At 60.5% G+C, this 17,795-nt stretch overlaps 5 protein-coding genes across 5 annotated transcripts; all 5 read right to left on the bottom strand.

The window, feature by feature from the left end:
- Positions 1-9: 9 nt before the first annotated feature.
- On the bottom strand, positions 10-4,925 carry CHLRE_13g574200v5 (uncharacterized protein). Its single transcript, XM_043069423.1, has 11 exons — positions 4,766-4,925; positions 3,541-4,615; positions 3,051-3,199; positions 2,695-2,825; positions 2,382-2,495; positions 2,061-2,177; positions 1,856-1,942; positions 1,563-1,707; positions 1,234-1,361; positions 817-918; positions 10-650 (listed from the first exon to the last, which is right to left on the bottom strand). The coding sequence occupies exons 2-11, from the start codon at positions 4,446-4,448 to the stop codon at positions 513-515; spliced, it is 2,019 nt and encodes a 672-aa protein (XP_042917398.1). The 5' UTR covers positions 4,449-4,615; positions 4,766-4,925; the 3' UTR covers positions 10-512.
- A 49-nt stretch (positions 4,926-4,974) lies between these two features.
- On the bottom strand, positions 4,975-9,271 carry CHLRE_13g574150v5 (uncharacterized protein). Its single transcript, XM_043069422.1, has 10 exons — positions 8,916-9,271; positions 8,642-8,752; positions 8,154-8,298; positions 7,696-7,854; positions 7,102-7,448; positions 6,895-6,971; positions 6,618-6,736; positions 6,398-6,470; positions 5,889-5,986; positions 4,975-5,681 (listed from the first exon to the last, which is right to left on the bottom strand). The coding sequence occupies exons 1-10, from the start codon at positions 9,127-9,129 to the stop codon at positions 5,504-5,506; spliced, it is 1,521 nt and encodes a 506-aa protein (XP_042917397.1). The 5' UTR covers positions 9,130-9,271; the 3' UTR covers positions 4,975-5,503.
- A 48-nt stretch (positions 9,272-9,319) lies between these two features.
- On the bottom strand, positions 9,320-12,511 carry CHLRE_13g574100v5 (uncharacterized protein). Its single transcript, XM_043069421.1, has 7 exons — positions 12,204-12,511; positions 11,815-11,972; positions 11,421-11,618; positions 11,072-11,267; positions 10,735-10,872; positions 10,358-10,414; positions 9,320-10,168 (listed from the first exon to the last, which is right to left on the bottom strand). Exons 2-7 carry the CDS (start codon positions 11,868-11,870, stop codon positions 9,749-9,751), a joined length of 1,065 nt encoding a protein of 354 aa, XP_042917396.1. The 5' UTR covers positions 11,871-11,972; positions 12,204-12,511; the 3' UTR covers positions 9,320-9,748.
- Positions 12,512-12,569: 58 nt separating this feature from the next.
- Positions 12,570-15,331, bottom strand: CHLRE_13g574050v5 (uncharacterized protein). Its single transcript, XM_043069420.1, has 7 exons — positions 15,149-15,331; positions 14,752-14,909; positions 14,330-14,527; positions 13,982-14,177; positions 13,628-13,765; positions 13,431-13,487; positions 12,570-13,305 (listed from the first exon to the last, which is right to left on the bottom strand). Exons 1-7 carry the CDS (start codon positions 15,293-15,295, stop codon positions 12,940-12,942), a joined length of 1,260 nt encoding a protein of 419 aa, XP_042917395.1. The 5' UTR covers positions 15,296-15,331; the 3' UTR covers positions 12,570-12,939.
- A 48-nt stretch (positions 15,332-15,379) lies between these two features.
- On the bottom strand, positions 15,380-17,741 carry CHLRE_13g574041v5 (uncharacterized protein). Its single transcript, XM_001693455.2, has 5 exons — positions 17,163-17,741; positions 16,812-17,001; positions 16,528-16,613; positions 16,290-16,341; positions 15,380-16,103 (listed from the first exon to the last, which is right to left on the bottom strand). The coding sequence occupies exons 1-5, from the start codon at positions 17,657-17,659 to the stop codon at positions 15,765-15,767; spliced, it is 1,164 nt and encodes a 387-aa protein (XP_001693507.2). The 5' UTR covers positions 17,660-17,741; the 3' UTR covers positions 15,380-15,764.
- Positions 17,742-17,795: the final 54 nt, after the last annotated feature.

Genomic DNA, 17,795 nt, shown 5'->3' with positions numbered 1-17,795 from the left:
CCTCAGGTCATTTACTTTAAGAAGTATTGCCACTCTAACATATTCTAAAGCTTCCCGGATGTATTCGGAGTTGTCCAGAAAGAAGCCGGTTCGAGTCTGCAAAATGGCCGCGCGCGGCTTGCGCGAGGTTAATGCTGATGTAACGAAGCAAACTAGCACTAACTTGGCGGGGATCAAAGTCACACATACTGCAGCCGAATGCGCAGTTTCGCCAGATCGTACTTGCACGACTCCAGCCTTACTCTTCCAGTCAACGATGCAACAACGCCAGACACCACATAGCGAACGCCGTCCATTATACTGCGCTCAGCCCCGCCATCTGTCGCCGTCACCGCCACACCGACCCCCAACCCATCGCACCTGCCCCAGTGCCCCTACCCCATCGGGACAGTACCCAGTACAGGGTCCTTTCCTGAGTCTAGTCGCTGAAATATAAGAAGGCTCTAATCACGAGGCCGTGCCCCCCATGCATCAAGCCACCGCCGCATCTGCATCACCTGCGGCCGGCCGCCTCACCGGCGCCGGCCGCTCTGCTGGCTGCTTGGCGTGGCCGGCGCGGGCGAGCGGCGCTCCATGTAGTCCCCCTGCTCATCGGCGTCGTCCTCGTCACCCGTGGCGCCGGCCCCGACCAACAGGTCATCCTCTGGCATCTGTGCGCGCCAACAACATGAGATTCAGTTCGACGCGCGAGTTGCTGTCACGGGTGGCGTGCATAAAAGGGTGCATGTGCCGTTGGGCGGGCTGTCATGCGGTGGCAGCGAACACCGGCAGGCAGACGGCCCAGCACGCGGGCGGACACGGCGCCAGCACACTTACGTCCTCGTCGTCGCTGTTGCGAATGACCTTGAGGTACTCGTCCTCGTACGGCTCGTAGGGGTCGTACTGCCGCTTAAGCACCCGGTTCACGTCGAACAGCGCCTGGTGGCAGCACCCGCAGAAGGGGAGGGGTTTTGGAGGGTGGTGGGCTCTGGTGCAGGAGGCCTAGGCCAGAGAGACAGGCCGGCCCGGCAGTCAAGGCCCTGGTATGAAGCGCATGAGCGAGAATGAAAGCAGCGGTGGGGTGCCATGGCAGCAGTAGCAGCAGCAGCAGATGCCAGCCTGCCCCAAGCACTGGCCCGTCCTTCCGCTGCGTCCCGTGATTCACGCTTCTGGCCAGGAGCCCTGGCGGGGCAGCGTCATCGGGCAGCTGCATACACGCACACGCAAACGAAAACAAAACACACACGCACGGACCTGCAGGTAGTTGAGCGAGGTGTCGCTGATGCGGCGCCCGCGGGCCAGCGCCTCCAGCTTGCGCGCCGCCTGCACGAAAGCGCCGCGCACCAGGTCGATGCGAAACGTGCCGTTGCTCACGTCACGGCCTGCGGGCAGGAAGCCATGGGCAGGGGCAGGACGGATGGGCGGTGGCGCATAGAAAAGCACGAGGAGCAGGCTCTTGCAGGTATTGTGGAGATGATGGAGGCTGGATGGGCGGTTCGTCTGAGTGGCTGTGACTAGGCACGACACACACACGGACTGCGTCTGGCTGCATAACCCTTCAGCCAGGCCAGACCCATACGCGCCTGTCAGCGGGCAGTCCACGCACAGGCGCTCGTTCCAGCTGACGGCGCCATCGTAGGAGCCCATGGTGACAGCGGCCTGACGAGCGCTCTCCATGGCGAAGCCCAGAGACATCTTGGGCACGATGCCGCCGCTGGCCACCGACACCTGCCGGCACGGCACGGCACGGCGCGGCAAGCGCAAAAACGGCCCGACAGTCAGCACCTTTGTAGTTTGAGTTACACGGTAGCTTACACAGGGTTCCAATAGACCAGCTCCACCCCGCAGCCCACGCCCCGTGCCCTCCTGCACGCACCGCCTGGGAGCTGTAGTCGTGCTCCTCGCCGAACCGCAGCAGGAAGGTGTACAGCGTCTCACCCAGGTCGCTCACGTCGTGGCCCGACTGCGGCGGCGAAGAGGGAGGAGCAGGCAGGTGAGACCGGTGTTATGCTGCCCGAGCGCGCGGAGCGCAGGCATATTTCTCGCATATTTCCCGCTCGCCACCGCGCCGCCCCCCTCACCTTGAGCTCCTCCTGCAGGTGCGCGATGACCATGTTGGTGAGGCTGTAGGAGGAAAGGCCGCCGGAGTTAACTTCATTCAGGCGGCAGGCCTTGAGGTACGCCTTCAGCACCAGCACCTGCGGCAGCAGCATAACAGCAGCGGGGCGCAACCGCGTGAAGAGGGGCATGCAGCGCGACAGCGGAAAGCATCCACCCATGCGGGCTGCTCGGCCCCACTGTCTGCCCTCCCAAAATGACCCACAGGTATCGGTTGCAGGAGGATCACAGCAGTGACGAGCGAGTGCGCGGGCAAATGTCACATGTGCTCAAGTGTTCCTCACCAGCGGCTTGAGGGGTGGGTAGGCGCGGCACTGCTGCGCCATGTAGCGCGCGGCGCGGGGCCCGCTGTCATCACTCATGCTCACGTCCACCGTCACACGCGCCTTGGTCCACAGCTGCAAACAGGCAGGCGGGCAGCCGGCAAGATGGCAGCAGCAGGGGCAAAGGTAGGTGGGCCCAGACAGTTGCCTGGCCATGCAGCCCAGCGGAATCGGCTGCCCATGCCCAGGCCATGCAGCTAGGCGCTGTCACTGTGTCACGGCATGATGCCCTCCAACAGCGACTCCCCTGCTGCTCCCCTGCTGACTCCCGCACCTTGAGGATGGGAATGCGCGCCCGCGGGATGAGCTGCTGGCGCTCGATGTCGATGGCCTTGCTGCGGTTCAGTGCCTCCGCAATCTTGCGCAGCTTGGCCGTGATGCGGCCGCGGTCATTGATCTCGTAGCCTGTGTAGAGCGCCCAGCATCACAGGTTACACGCTCCAACTGTGCGACCACGCAGCCGCTTTTTCCACTCGATCGGCTACCAGCTTCATCCGGCGCCCAGGCCCATCCCAGCCAGCCGCTCTGCCCCTCCCTTGCCCAGCCCTCCGCCCGTTGGCCAATCCTTCTCGCGACTCCCAGGTCCGCCCCCAACGCGAGGCGCGCCCTCCCTAAATCTTCCGCTCTCACCTCCCGTCATGCGGTCCGGCTCGTAGATGCCGGTCACCACCAAGTCCAGGTCGCTGTTCCACGTGGACAGCCCGTTGGCAAAGGAGCCAAACACCTGCAGCTCCACACCGCGGGCGCCAGGCCACACGCGCCGCACGCCGCCACGCACTCTGTAGTATGGGTTGCGGGGATGAGGGGCTTACGGTGCAGTGAGAGTGCCATGGGAGGGGTGGGTCGGGTGCAGGAAGTGGCGGGGCACCGGGGGTGGAGGCAGGGAGTTATATGGACGCCTTGCGGGGCGCGGGCTGCAGCGTGGACCAGTGGCTGGTTCGTGTGCTCCCGTAGTAGCCATGACGCCAACCCGGTGGCGTGTTGCGCGCCCGTCTTCCACCAGTCTCTGGAACACCCACAGCCCTGCCGCCGTAAGCGACCCCAGCACTGAAGTCCCAATTGCCCCGCTTCAGCACGGCCATCCCCGTAGGCCCGCACCCCGAATCCCTCCAGCACTCACGCCTCGATGACCTCCTGACGCTGTCGCCGCTCGCCCTCCGTTGGCACCACCCGCTGGCAGAACTCCTCGATGTTGTAGTGAAGCGGCGAGTACCGCACGCTCGGCTGCGGCGGCACCACGGGTGCCGGCACGCCGTCCGCCGCGCCCGCCTCTTGCCCGTTACTCCCACCCGCTTGTGCCACCGCCGCCTGCTTCGCCGCAGCGGCAGCCGCCTTCTGCTGCTTCTTCGACAATGGCTGCGCCGAAGACTGCTGCTCCGGTGCAGAACCGGCGCGCACGTTCGTTGCGAGGCAGCGGAGCCCAGCGCCTTGCCGCGGCAAGAGCGAGGGGCCAGGCAGGCCGCTTGGCGAAGCTGAGACAGCCGCCGGTCCGGACACAAGTGGCGACATGGATGCGTGTCGGTTGCCACCTAAAATCGCCGGTGCGGCCACCGAGACTCGGTGATGTGCGGCGTGCGCGCGGGCGCCCAGCCACACCCCCGCACTGCGCGGCAGGCGCACAGAAGCTGTCCGCGGGGCCGACGATGAAGCTGCGGATGTGGAGCAGCAGCTGCTTGTGTCCGATCCAGGGGAGGAGGCTGCGGCAGCCACTACGGGTGAGCTCCAGGCACCATCACCCCAAGATGCGGAGCAGCACGCTGCGGCCGGCACAAGGGCGGAAGACCGGCTGCACGCTGCAGCCCCCACGTGCAAGCGCAGCAGTCCTGGCAGCATCTCCGCCTGCTGCCAGCTAGCGCCGGAATGTGCCGGTGCGGCCGGAGGGCTGCTCCAGCAGTGCCCGGATGACGGAGGTCCCCGAGCAGGCGCCAGTGACCGCGCAGGTGTAGGGCACGCAAGCCGGACTGGGGCAACGGCAGCACTGCTGGGTACCATCGCCGAAGAGTGCAAGGCTGCTGCAGCTGGCAGCATCCGCGCTATCGAAGCAAACGAAGCTAACGAAGCCCGGGCCACCGCGTGCAGGTGCTAAACCGATGGCGCCAGGGCCCTGAGCGATCAGGCGTTCACAGGACCTCAGCTCCAAGCAGTCTGATAAAACTGCCGCGGGAGTTTCTGCTACAACAAATTTGGGTTGCAAACTGCGTTGTGCAAGGGTTGAGGATGGGCGCCAGGCAATTCCTTGGTTAGGAGTGCACGTAGCAAACGTGAGCTAGTGTTGATGTCCGCGCATGCAACAATGGTGTCAGCGAGATATCATCTGTTTCTCCCGAGCTTGCGCCAAAACTCACCACTTCTTCGCTCGCGCGCTGTGTAAAGCCCTCGAACTTTACCTAGCTGCAAATTTCTCAGTATGGAAAGCGCACAGTCATTAAACAGTGGTGGAAATCCGCGACGACGAGCCGAGCACACAGCGTGAACGGGGTGCGCGCTAGCGTCTGCTGGCCTAACTTCTTGCCAGTAAAGACATAACTATAATGCTGACACCAATTGGTAACGGCAGCCTGGGGGCTTTAAGAGGAATCCAGTGGCCAATGCTGCGTCCCTCACCAGTCCACCCTCAGGGCACGGCTGCGACGGCTCCGCCCGCACGGTTCGCCGCACTCAGCCCCGACGCACCCGCCGATGCCAGACATGAATCTGTGCACATGCTTGTGCTACCACAAGAAGCCTACGCACACAGCGCATTATGACTACTCATTTCTACCCCATGGCAGCGGCCGCAGCGCAACTTTGAAGCCAGGCGAAACCCTAGCTCCTAGCCAACAGCGCACAAGGGCGGCTGACGGCGCATCGCTCCTCAGGCCACCCGCTGCACCCAGGCAGCGGTTACAGCACATAGCAGCCCCATAGGCATTATTAAGTTACACTTCGCAATCAAATTGTACACTAGCGGGCGCGTTCACGCAGTCGTGCTTCAGCAGCAGAGGTAAGCACACACACCCTCTGAAAGCCGGGACCTTATGTTTATTGTTAGCCTGGAGTTCACAATGGCGTCTTGCATTCGCATTCACTAGCAAGCACTTCGCTTATGCCTCTGCCACCAGCAGCTGCACCGCATGCTGTGCCAGCGCCAGCGATGATGTCAGTCCCGGCGACTCAATGCCGTACATGTTGACCCAGCCCCGCAGGCCGTGCCCCCGCCCGCCCCGCGCGCCCTGCACCATGAAGTCCGCGGCCGGCTGCCCAGGCCCCGACAGCTTTGGCCTGCACGGCAACAAGACGCTCAACAACGCAATTTACGAGGTTGCTGCATCTGACTGAGGGCGCAATACTGCAAGGCACCGCACAACCAAGGCATATGGTGCTTGCAGTCGGAGGAGTAATGTGCCTCGGGCTCTTCAGTATTGCCGAGCCGCAACGTTCTGCGACCCAAATAAATGCGCCATATACCAAAGACTCGCAGCGCCGCACCTGCAGCCACTGTAGGCGGGTTGCAGTGCTCCGTCTGGTAGACTGGGGAAGAAGCGGCGAATGGCCGGGTAGAATAAGTCCGCGCGGTGGGGGTCAACCTACGACGTACAATGCGGCGCGCGTGAGGGGCATGTTGACGGCCACGTGGCGGAGTGCAGCGCAGTTTAATGTCCCCGAAGTCGATGTCCCAAACACGTCATAACACATCGTAACAACGGCGTGAGGGAAGGTGCATGCGCATGTACATGTACATGTATATGTTACGGTATGTGCCACTCCCCTGGTATGTATGGTTCGTGTGCTCAGCTATGCGAATATCGAGTTTAAGGATGCGGATTACAAGTGAAGGGACAGCCCGACGGGTTTAAGGCCGTGATACTGTGCCCCGGACACACACACACACACACACACACACACACACACACACACACACACACACACACACACACACACACACACACACACATGCACCGCACTCCACAGCAACCCGCCGCCTCCCATCCCCTCACCTTGTAGTCTACATCAATGGGAGTGCTGGGGTCAAGCCCTGGATCGGGAAGCCACTCCACGTCTGGACCAAACCTGCGGCCGCAACGAGTTGTGCTTACATTACCAACGCGGGTGCGAAACCCTTAGGCAACAACCTACTGATATCGGCGGTTGGCTGCGATGGAAGGGCGCTCAGGCTGGCCAGGAAGCGCAGCACGCATACCGTATGAGAAGCCTCACCTGGCCCCACCAGCCATGTCTAGCGTGAGGTGTGTGCCCAGGCCCGCAAGTCCGCGCTCCGGCATGGGGTAGATCAAGCGACCAAAGGGACAGCGGCCCGCCAGAGAAAAGTAGTTGCCCTGGATCGGGTGAGGCCACAAGCACCGCCGCGCTGTCGTTTCACTTCAGCCAAGCAGATTCCGAAAGCATTTGGAAACATTATTCTAGGCCTACACAGGCAAGAACTGGTGGCCGTGTTGGTGCGCTGGCACAGTGGCCCGCCGGGGGCGACGCCTACCTTTGCTAGGTACAGCCGCGGTATGGCGCTGCGGGGCAGTCCGACCATGGTGGCCGCCACCCGCATCGCGTGGAGGCCTGCAGGCGCACGAATACGCGCCTGTGAGGGCTGTAGCGAAAGAGGCTGTGAGGCTGCAAGGCTGTATCAAAAGAGGCGCAAACGGTGCAGGTGTCCTGTGGACGCGGGATGCCGGACGTCGCAGCTCACCTGCGGCATTCACCACCCACCGCGCGCGCAGGTGGCTGACCTCAACCTCAGCCCCGCCGGGGGCAGCAGGCGCGCCGCCGCCGCCAGGTGCAGACGGCGCGCGGGTGTGAAGCTCCAAGACCTTGCGCGCCACCGGCCCCGGCGTGTTGCCCTTGCTGTTGCTGCTGCTGCTGCTGCTGCTGCTGCTGCTGCTGTCATTGCTACCACCACTGCTGCTGCCAGGACTGTTCGTGCCGCCGGCTGTAGCTGTGTGCGGTAGCGGATCCACCCAGCCGCCCGCCACGCGAGTGTTGAGGGCCAGAACGGCGCCGTGCGCCTCTGCGTCCGCCAGTAGCGCCGCCATGTAGCTGCGGGGACGGACATGCGTATACATACATGTGCGTGGGTGTAACGGTATTGATGTGAGGCATGCGGTGCGTCGTTGAGGACTTCCGTGTGCCATACGCCCAGCCAGTCCAGCCAGCAGGAAGACACTCACTGCAGCCCCGGTGACCGCCCACAACCCTGGCAATGGCTGCAGCCGCAGCCCCCGCCGCTACGCTTCCTATACAGTGGTACAGCCCCATCCAGTGTCAACAATTCCATCATGCTCACGCGTGGCTGTCCAGGATGCCGGTGGAGGGCGACAGCAGCGCTCCCGCTGCTGCCAGCGCCGGCTCCAGTTGCTGCGCCTCGGGGCCGCTCAGGCGCTGCAGGTCGGGCACACCGTGTCTGGCGGCTGTTTCGCGGAAGGCGTCCAGGTCGGGCAGCTGGCTGTGGGGTTGGCAGGGCAGTCCAGTCCAGGGCCAAAGCAACCGAAGGGTGTTAAGGACAATTTACAGGAATGGTGGGCGAGCGGGCAGCCGCACGGTTACGGAGTGCAGGCGCGGCGGTGCAGCAGGTGCGCAAGGTGTGCTGATTGGGATCGCTTTCAGTACTGCGCAGCAGGCATCATAGCACGGACCCGCGACTCATGCAACGAGTACATCATCAACAGCTTTCTACTAACAACAGCAACCGTTGTTAAGCCTGCGCCGTACTCCCAGCGCAACTTGCAAACCACGCCCACCCACTCTTTGCTGGTGGCCACAATGAGCTTAGTAATGGCCTTGTACGGCACCCTGTACTGCCTGCAGAAGTCGTACAGCCGGGCCTTGCCCTCCACGCACAGCCGGGCCTTCAAGCTGCCCAGCGGATAGTAGATGCCTGCATGAATGACTGTCAAGCAAGCGGAGAGCCGCACGCATGAGGGTGGGCATGGCGTCAGTGCAAAGGCGTGAGCGAACGGGGCAGCCAGCCGGGCGCTCGGCACGGGTGTTGCAGCAGGCACGCAATGAAACGCCACCTCTTGAGACGTATACTGCAGATGCAGCTGTAACTGTAAGCGGCTATAAGCAGCTGCAAGCGGCTGTAAGCCGTGCAGCGACATTTGAACGCGGAAAGGCAATGCTTTGCATCCGCCCCGTGTAGTGCTCCGCCCACACGCGGCACGGCTGCGACACGCTGAACTCTGACTCTGTCAGGTTCCGAGTCAGAGTCAGAGTCAGGGGCAGGCGCCCACCTTCGCTGTGTCGTGAGCTGGTCTCCGTGCCGATAGCTCCGGCGGCCTCCACCACCACCACCTCCTGGCCCCTTTGCGCCAGGGCACGTGCGCATGCCAACCCAACGACACCTGCGTATGGCAGAACGGCACCAGCGCGGCACTGAGCAGGTTGGCCCATCACCTCCACTTCGTCACAGGGACAGAGGCGGAGATCAGCTGAGCAACAACCGGGCGGCAGATACTTCGACCGCCAGCACACTACCAGGTGCTGTGTCGCGCGAACAGCACTCACCTGCTCCAATGACGACGCAGTCGACGTTGGTGGCCTCCGGCGCTTGGGAGGTGGCGAGGGCCCGTGCCTGCGACTCTGGCACGCGCACGCTGCTGCTACTCGAGGTCAGTGATTTCAAGTCACCTAGAAGCCCAGATGGCACAGCCGCGTGGCCAGTGCGCATGCGAGCGGCGCAGAGGACCTGTCCCGCGAGTTTACATCCGGAGCTCGTCATCGGTAGCTATGTCTTTCACGTTGACTGAGTTGACCATTACATGTCAAAAGCGAATTTTGCAATCTAGGTCCTTTCGCGTCTCATAACATCTCCAAGTCGAACCATAGTGACGACGGTTCTAATAATAACTATACACGTGAATAACTATTCACCTCAAATGCACACGAGTGTATGGCACTCCGGCCGAACGCATAATATGACGCTCATGGGCAACGCCAGCAGCTCGCGCTCCCGCCCACGCTCCCGCCCACTTGGCACGCAGTCAGGTACCTCCGCAATTCCGCATACATGCTATTGGTTTCACGCTATACTATACCCTCGCAGCGATACACGCGTCTCTCAAATAGCTTTCACCTACCTGTCACTCAAACACTGCTGTAAATCTTCGTTCCCCGCTGTTATTTCACACGCTACTCTGGGCACACGGATGAGTTACGACCTGCGCACAGCGCGACCGCACGCCCCTCCACCGCCAGGCACAGTGCTTTCCACTAACCTGTCATTGTAGCACATGCGAACCAACCAAACGTAAAAAAACATCACTCGACCAGGTCTTCTTGTTTCACCAGTTCACCCCCGGTACATGCAAAACTCCTGCCTGCAAAACTTGCTGAAAGTATCACAGTGTCCGCTGGTGCAACCGGCGCCCCTTCACATTCCTGGTGATCTTCGCATTCGTGTGGTTAAGCACGCCTTCGAGCATGCTCTTCATGAACTTTGCCTTGGTTGCTGTAGCACCGGTGCATGCGAAATGGCGCAGCAGCCACGGCGATGTGGGCGATGCCCCTTCGGGGCTCCCCGCATCTACCGAATCCTCCTTCCCATCTATCTCATCCTCAAACACATGCCCACCCCCTTTCCGGGATCCCCTGCCTTCGTCCCCACCTAGCCAGTGCCGTGGCTCGCACTCATTGTCGCCCACAAAGCTGAGGCCCTTGCTGCTTTGCCCTAGCCGGTGCGGCTCCTGTGCGACCGCGTCAGCGAAGGTGCAGCCGCACTTGGGGAAGCAGGCTGATTGGAACAGCCGGGGGTCTAATGCCTGTTTGGGTACAGGTGTGCGCATGTACGAGAATGTGTGTGAGTGCATGAGCTTGTGTATGCGGCGGTGATGAGTAGCGGACATGGTGGTGAACGTGTTCCACCGTGCGACGGCCCAATGAAGCCACAACTCCAGGCGGGGTATGGCAGCATTTTTCGTATGCATAAAGCTGGCGTGCGGTAAATTTACCTGCCATCGCAGGTGGTGTTGCCGTGCACAGCGCATGATGAGCTTGCCGTAAATATCCTGCGGATCAGGGGAGATGTTCGGGGACAGGTTCGATTCTGTGGCGTGAGAGCCGCCTCACCCCGGTTAGCGCACGCGCTTGAGTGCTATGCTGCAATACCGTGCCGCAGTAGGGTATTCGGCATGGCTCATGCATAGCTTAGCCACGTTAGCTTTGGGCGAGAAACCGACCGCGGTACACGGCAGTGCCGCCGCTGTTAACACATGACAGCGGAAGTGGTTTGGCAGCCATTGAGCCTAGAGACCAGGCATTGACCCAGGGTCTGCAGTGCATGGATCCAGCGTGGTCCTAAACACAGGACAGGAACGTTTAAACACACCTGGTCCCACACGAGCGGTCGATACTCCACTTGGAAGTACATATCCGATATCCAGGAGTACACGCAGCGCGTGACACCGGCCGTTGCTTTGAAGTGCAGCACACCGATATTTAGCGCCGGCAGCTTTGTCGGCTCGATCTGTCAATGCCATCGGTGTGCACGCACGGGGCACTGCGTGATAAAATGGGCAAGGGACATACCGTAAACCCATCTAGCGTTTGCTACACGCTGCTTGACCCCGCTCAGGATTCTTCCTAGGCTTCATCCGCAATAAGACTGCAGGCTTTGCAAGCCATGTAGACACGCAGCCGACGACACTGCACCCAGCATCGTTCACCTCAACATCCTTGGGTAAGGACGCCAGGCTCAGCGTGTCGTTCCACACGACACATTTCTCCTGAGCGGCCCACATGTCCGCCCCTCGCCCCAGGAAGTACGGCAGCGGGTCCTGCAGCACGATGATGTCCGTGTCCAAGAACACCACGTCGTGCCCAGCCGACAGCCCGTTCAGGATGTACTTAATCTTGGCAAACCTGAAGGGTCCAGCGCACATGCAGGCCGCGCCACGCAACGTTAACAAGGTAGCGATCCGGAAAAGAGGCAAGGATGTGCCACTGACCCATGCCTATGCCATAACCCAATAACCCATACTGGTGGCCGGTGCGGTCAACCCAGCCCAGACTCACCCTAGTGCGTTGAAACCTTCACTGTGGAAACCGAACGACCCTGTTGCGGCCTTGTGCTCTGGGTCACGCACACACTTGTGGTCAAACTGGCCGTTGAGTGCTTTGCAGGCGGCCATTGCCGCCTCCGACCATGCGACTAGCACCAGATGCTGGTCAAGCGTGCGCCCTCTATGGCGCCCTCCGATTACTTGAATGCGCCTGCAATTGCAGTGGGCACAGCGGGTCAAGCAGCCAGGGTAGGCAGGAATGCCAAGTGCCTGCGCAGATGCAAAGCGCACGGTAGCCGCCCGCCATTGATGGTTCCGCCAGTGCTGCTGCATCACGGCTTGCAAGCTCCAGGCGCTGCCAGTGCAGTACTATGCCATTCTGGTATGCGGTCCCAGGGCCCACGGACCTGAGGCTTGTGAGGAAGAGCGGCACCGTGTGGTTGAGGGCCTCCTCGTTCGCCATGCCCAACAGCACCAGGCTCTTGCGACACGAGAGGTGGCGGATGTCTATTGACGCCTTGGAAAGGGCTCCAAGGAAGTCAGGGGTTGGCAGCCGAACACCATACTGTGGTAAAGGGTTGTATACGGGCAGCCCCACGCGAAGACGCGCGTGTCAGAAGCGGGGGGTTCGGACGGCGTGAAGCACACGGCGAGCTGTGTGGCACCAACGACTGGGCCACATTTCCAGCGAGCCAGACATATTTGCAGACGCCTGTTGCACTTCAATATGTTATCCACTTCACAAGCTCTTCTTAATCACAGCGTTCGCTAGAAAATTTCCCCAATATAATCGCACCCGCAGGAAATGAGCCTCCGCGAGCTGCGCGGCTGTGTGTCGTGCACCTACATAGCTTACAAGGCAGCAGAGCACCGCGACAGCTATGTACGTTTGTCGCCTTGCCTGCACCGTTACCGGGCAACTACTTGCGTCACCCATAGTCCTCAATTCCTATTCATGATTACATAATAGCGTATGAAAGACCAGGTTGCCCAAATCATCTGCTCAGGATCAACTGAAGCTGTGAAGTGACCCAGACAGCCTCTACGCGACTACGCGAGAAACCCAGTGTTGCAAAGAGTAAGTTCAAGATCTGTGTTGAATTCTTAATTCTGGGCTAACATATCACGTTTCCAGCGTAACAATGGGAAATCTGGGCACGGCGGGCGCTCCGCGATCCAAGTCTGCATCAATGCTGCACGCAGTCTCTGCGATTGCTGATAGTTGCCCCGTTTGACCCCGTGGTCCCTTGGCGCATGCGACATAAGGGAAGGCCCTGCACGGCACGCCGTGCCAGGCGGCCCCTGCGTGCCCCTGCAGCCGTCGCCTTCCAGAGCAGTCCGGAGCGCCCATCATGGCCCATCCGTCTGAGTTGTGTGTGGAAAAAGCATTAGCTTTTAGCTCCGCCATGCTTACGGACTTGGAACGCACAAAATACAGTTAGCACTGATTGTCCACCTGTGGCCAGTCGCGTATGGGCACTTTGGCCACTTCCTGTGACCGTCCGCCGGGTTGCTCAAATGCCCTTAACTGTTCACAGCCGCCGCTTCACGCGCCTAGTAATCTTCGCATTCTTGTGATGCAGCACTCCTTCTAGCATGTTACTCATGAACTCTGCCTTATCTGCCGTAGAGCCTGAGCACGGGAAATGCCGCATGAGCCACGGCCGCGACCCGTCTTGGCCGGCACCCCCGCCGCCACCGGCCGCACCCTCGTCCTCATCCTCGTCCCCCTCGCCGCCCTCGCCCAGCCAGTGCCGCGGTTCGCACTCGTACTCGCCCACGAAGCGATGACCCTTGCTGTTGTGGCCGACCAGCTCCGGCTCTTTTGTCGCCGCATCCGGGAAAGTACAGCCGCAGTTAGGGAAGCATGCCGATTGGAACAGCCGTGGGTCCAATGCCTAGTGGACGGGAAAGGAAGGCGCAGACGAAGAAGAATGAGGACTGGTATGGTATGACCCGCTAGCCCATAGCAGGAAGGTGCGAGTAGTGGTAACTGTGAGCAGGCACGTGACCAGTGGCCCACCTGCCATCGCAGCCCGTGGGATGCACCGCACCGCAGCAGGATTTTCCCATAAATGTCCTGCATCGAAACAGCATTGGCAAGCTGCCAGTTAGCGGTCAGCGTGTAGAGTCCCTGACGAATGTCCTTGCACAGAGTTCTAAGCATCGCCTCAAGTGGCCTTCCTAAGTTTCGAGAAGCCGCTACTGCGTTATGCCCACCTGGTCCCACACGCGAGGGCGTTTAGGCACTTCAATGTACATATCGAAGATCCAGGAGTACACGCAGCGTGTGACACCGGCCGTCGCCTTGAAATACAGCACACCAATGTTGAGTGGAGGCAGCTTCTTGTGCACCGCCTGTCAGTTGGCACGACAGGAAGGCCGCATCTGAGCTGCAGGGGCACGCGGTCTTTTCGATTGATGCTGAGCACGCCTATGCATGCTCTTCCAGCGTGCCACCCGCACGTTTCAGTGCCACACCCAGCGTGCAACCCGCACGTTGCCTGAAACAGCCCACCTGCCTGCCGGAGGCTTGCACGGCACTTAGTGATGGCATACTGCACGAAGGTTTACCTGGAGCTCCGGCGGTAGCGAGAGCATGTTCGCCCGGTCATCCCAGATGACGCACTTTTCGTGAGCGGCCCACATGTCCGCCCCTCGCCCCAGGAAGTACGGCAGCGGGTCCTGCAGCACGATGATGTCCGTGTCCAAAAACACCACGTCGTGCCCAGCCGACAGCCCGTTCAGGATGTACTTAATCTTGGCAAACCTGAAGGTTCCAGCGCACATGAAGGCCGCGCCACGCAACGTTAACAAGGTAGCGATCCGAAAAGAGGCAAGGATGTGCCACTGACCCATGCCTATGCCATAACCCAATAACCCATACTGGTGGCCGGTGCGGTCAACCCAGCCCAGACTCACCCTAGTGCGTTAAAGCCTTCACTGTGGAAACCGAACGACCCTGTTGCGGCCTTGTGCTCTGGGTCTCGCACACACTTATGGTCAAATTGGCCGTTGAGTGCTTTGCAGGCGGCCATTGCCGCCTCCGACCATGCGACTAGCACCAGATGCTGGTCAAGCGTGCGCCCTCTATGACGCCCTCCGGTAATCTTGACACGACTGCAGCATTTGTTATTCGGGTTCATGGGTGGCTTGGGATAGGTTGTCAGGGAAGCACGCCTTGGCAAGGCCTGGGCACGGAAGCATTATCACCTCCAACCCACCTTTCACAGTACGGCATAGGCTCATCCTGCGCACTATGCTGATTGTCAAGCCATGAGCATCGCCCGACAACTTTGCCTGCCTCTTACGCCCGACCTGCCTGATTTCCTGCGGCAGCCTACCTAAGGCTCATGAGGAAGACCGGCACTGTCTTGTTGAGGGCCTCCTCGTTCGCCATGCCTAAGAGCACCAGGCTTTTGCGACAAGACAGGTGGCGGATGTCCACTGCGGCTTCTGCCATCGCCGCGAGGAACTCATGTGTGGGCAGCCGCACACCGTGCTGTGGCACGGGGTTGTGGTTGTGGCATGCATGGGGCAGCCCCCACACGAACACACGCATCACACGCATGTCAAAAGTGGGGGCCTGGGCCTCTCTCGCATTTCCCATATCTTGTACAAACTCCCGTCTTGTATTCTGCCTTCTACTCTTGCTCTGCCCTTGCAAGGTAACAACGCATGCGACAGGTGTGATAGTGCGCGCGACCGCCGCGCCACGCTGGCCCGCCTCCGCTGACGCACCTGCAGAAAGTGCGCGTCCGCAAGCCGCGACGCCTTGTTGGCCGCATCCACTGGCTTACATATAACTGTGCTCAGCAACAAGGTAATCACAATTACCGGAAGCGTCGCCCGCAAAATTTGCAAGCAACAGCCCCCGGCTCCCTCCATGGCTCTGGTCGTAATTTCTCTCTACATAGTAGTAATTGATATTAGTATTGACACAATTAACAACCGGAGCTGGTGTGAGGTTGTGCTCGTGAATGTTCGTCTGTCTTGAAATCCAGCGTTCAGCGCCGCAGCGTGCTATTTTATTGCTTGCCTTGAAATAAAGTCCCTATTACAGAGGTTATGACAATGTTCGTGGGGTGACATCCGTACCATGATCTGTCGCCGGCTGACTGCTTGCAACCCCGATGACACGCACGCCAAACATGAACCAGCTTCGGCCATGGTACACGCGCAACACCCCGCACCAGAACACGCATCCCCACACCGTGCATCAGGACGCGCAACCTCACACTGTACCCTATGCAGCCAGTGGCAAGCCAACCGTGGAGAATCCAACCTGTCCGAGCAACCGAGCACGTCAACGTTCCGTAGCATGTACCCGTAAAGCATCTTCGCCCTTCAATGCCCCTTATTGCCGCCTGCGATTCCGTGTGATTACTGCGCTGGTAGAGTTGAAAAAGCCCTCCATCAGCCCCGTCATCAGCTTTGCCTTCTGGTGCGTCAGCCCCGAGCAGGGGAAGTGGCGCATGAGCCAGCTGGAGAAGTGCTCGGGACTGCAGCGCCCCTGCCTGTCCGGCCTGTGGCCTTTGGCAAACTTGCCCACCCGCTCGGGGTCAGTCATGTCCGAATCGGAGAAACTGCAGCCGCAGCCCGGGAAGCAGGCCGACTGGAACAGGCGCGGGTCGAGCACCTGCCAGCGCAGCTCGTGCAGGGCAGTGCATTTGACCATCACCTTGCCATACAGGTCCTGCAGGCAGCAGCGAGCGGCAGCCGGCAGCGAAATGGGGCGAGATTTGAAGCGAGCGCACAGAGGATGGACGGCGGTCATAGCGAAAGACACCACACACAACTGATGCCGAGCGGCAGGGAAGGGTGTGTGCTGTCGATGCATGAATGCCGTTGCAGTTATGGCTAGTCGTTGCGGTGCGCGCACCTGGTCCCACACCCGTGGCCGGTTCAGCACCTCCGTGTACATCTCCATGAGCCTGGTGAAGCCGCGAGAACCAATCCATGGTTAGCGGCAGGCGGAATCGGGCCGAGGCTGTCCTAATCCCAGCGCACATCCACCGGACGAGGGGCAGACATGGCGGGGCGCCGCCGCGGCCCCACCAATAAACTGCAAGTCATATGACCAGGCACAATCAAAAGCTTGCTAAGCAGCGACCACGCACCAGCTGTACACGCAGCGTGTGACACCGGCCGTCGCCTTGAAGTACAGCACACCGATGTTGATTGGCGGCAGCTTCTTGTGAAAGGCCTGGCCGAACACAAGGACATGAGCAGGTGGCGGAGGGTCAGGCAGCAATGCTGTGGCGTGGCGCAAAGCACGTGCAACCAACGCTGGACTGCTGTCAATCGATGTTGTATGTTTCTCCTCCCGCTTCTGCCACCACACAATAACTGTCTAGGCCCGGGCTGTACTAGTGGGCTAGCGGCAAAGCTCAGCCCCTCGCACCTGGAACTCGGTTGAGTGGAAAGACATTCTGTCTGGGTAGATCATGCACTTCTCCATAGAGCCCCACATGTCCGCCCCTCGCCCCAGGAAGTACGGCAGCGGGTCCTGCAGCACGATGATGTCCGTGTCCAAAAACACCACGTCGTGCCCCGCCGACAGCCCGTTCAGGATGTACTTAATCTTGGCAAACCTGAGGGATGCAGCAGTCGGCGGCAACTTTGCCTTGCGTGGCAGATGAGTACCGTATGGAAGCACGATGCGGGGCAAGGAAGACACTCTGTACCCACGCCCAAAGCCCTTGTGCTATTGGCCGTAGCCCCTGGAAAGCCCAAGCGACAGGCCCTGCCTTACCCAAGTGAGTTAAAGCCAGCGTCATGAAAGCCGAAGGAGCCCGTGGCCGCTGTGTGCTCCGCGTCACGGACACACGTGTGTCCGTAGCGGCTGTTCAGCGCTTGGCAGGCCGCCAGCGCTGCCCCCGACCACGCCACCAGCACCAGGTGCTGATCCAGGCTGCGCCCACCATGTTTCCCGTCGGTGACAGGCACGCGTCGGAGGCTCTCCAGGAAGAGGGGAACTGTGTGCTCTAGCGCCTCCTCGTTCGCCATACCCAGCAGCACCAGGCTCTTGCGACACGACAGGTGGCGGGTGTCGACCGCGGCAGCCCGGAGCGCAGCCAGGAACTGACGCGTTGGCAGCTTTGCTCCATGACGGGCAAAGTGCGACTCCGCAAACCTAGCTACCGGGTTTGTGAGCGCCCCCGCGTCCGAAGCTGTTGATGGCACGCAAGCGTGCGCGAGGAGCACGAGCAGCACAACCGCGAATAGACTACATCTAGCGATATTCAACATGCCAAATGCCTTGAATTCGGCTACATTGTCCGGCAACTTCAGCACTAGTTTAATTTGCGGTGAGTGGCAACGCAATCATATCAGTATACGTGATGCGGTGTTTATTGGAATAGATAAGCTTCAGGTCGAGGATGAA

Source organism: Chlamydomonas reinhardtii, chromosome 13 (genome assembly GCF_000002595.2).
Source record: "Chlamydomonas reinhardtii strain CC-503 cw92 mt+ chromosome 13, whole genome shotgun sequence".
Taxonomy (NCBI): Eukaryota; Viridiplantae; Chlorophyta; class Chlorophyceae; order Chlamydomonadales; family Chlamydomonadaceae; genus Chlamydomonas; species Chlamydomonas reinhardtii.
This window is presented reverse-complemented; position numbering and strand designations above follow the sequence as displayed.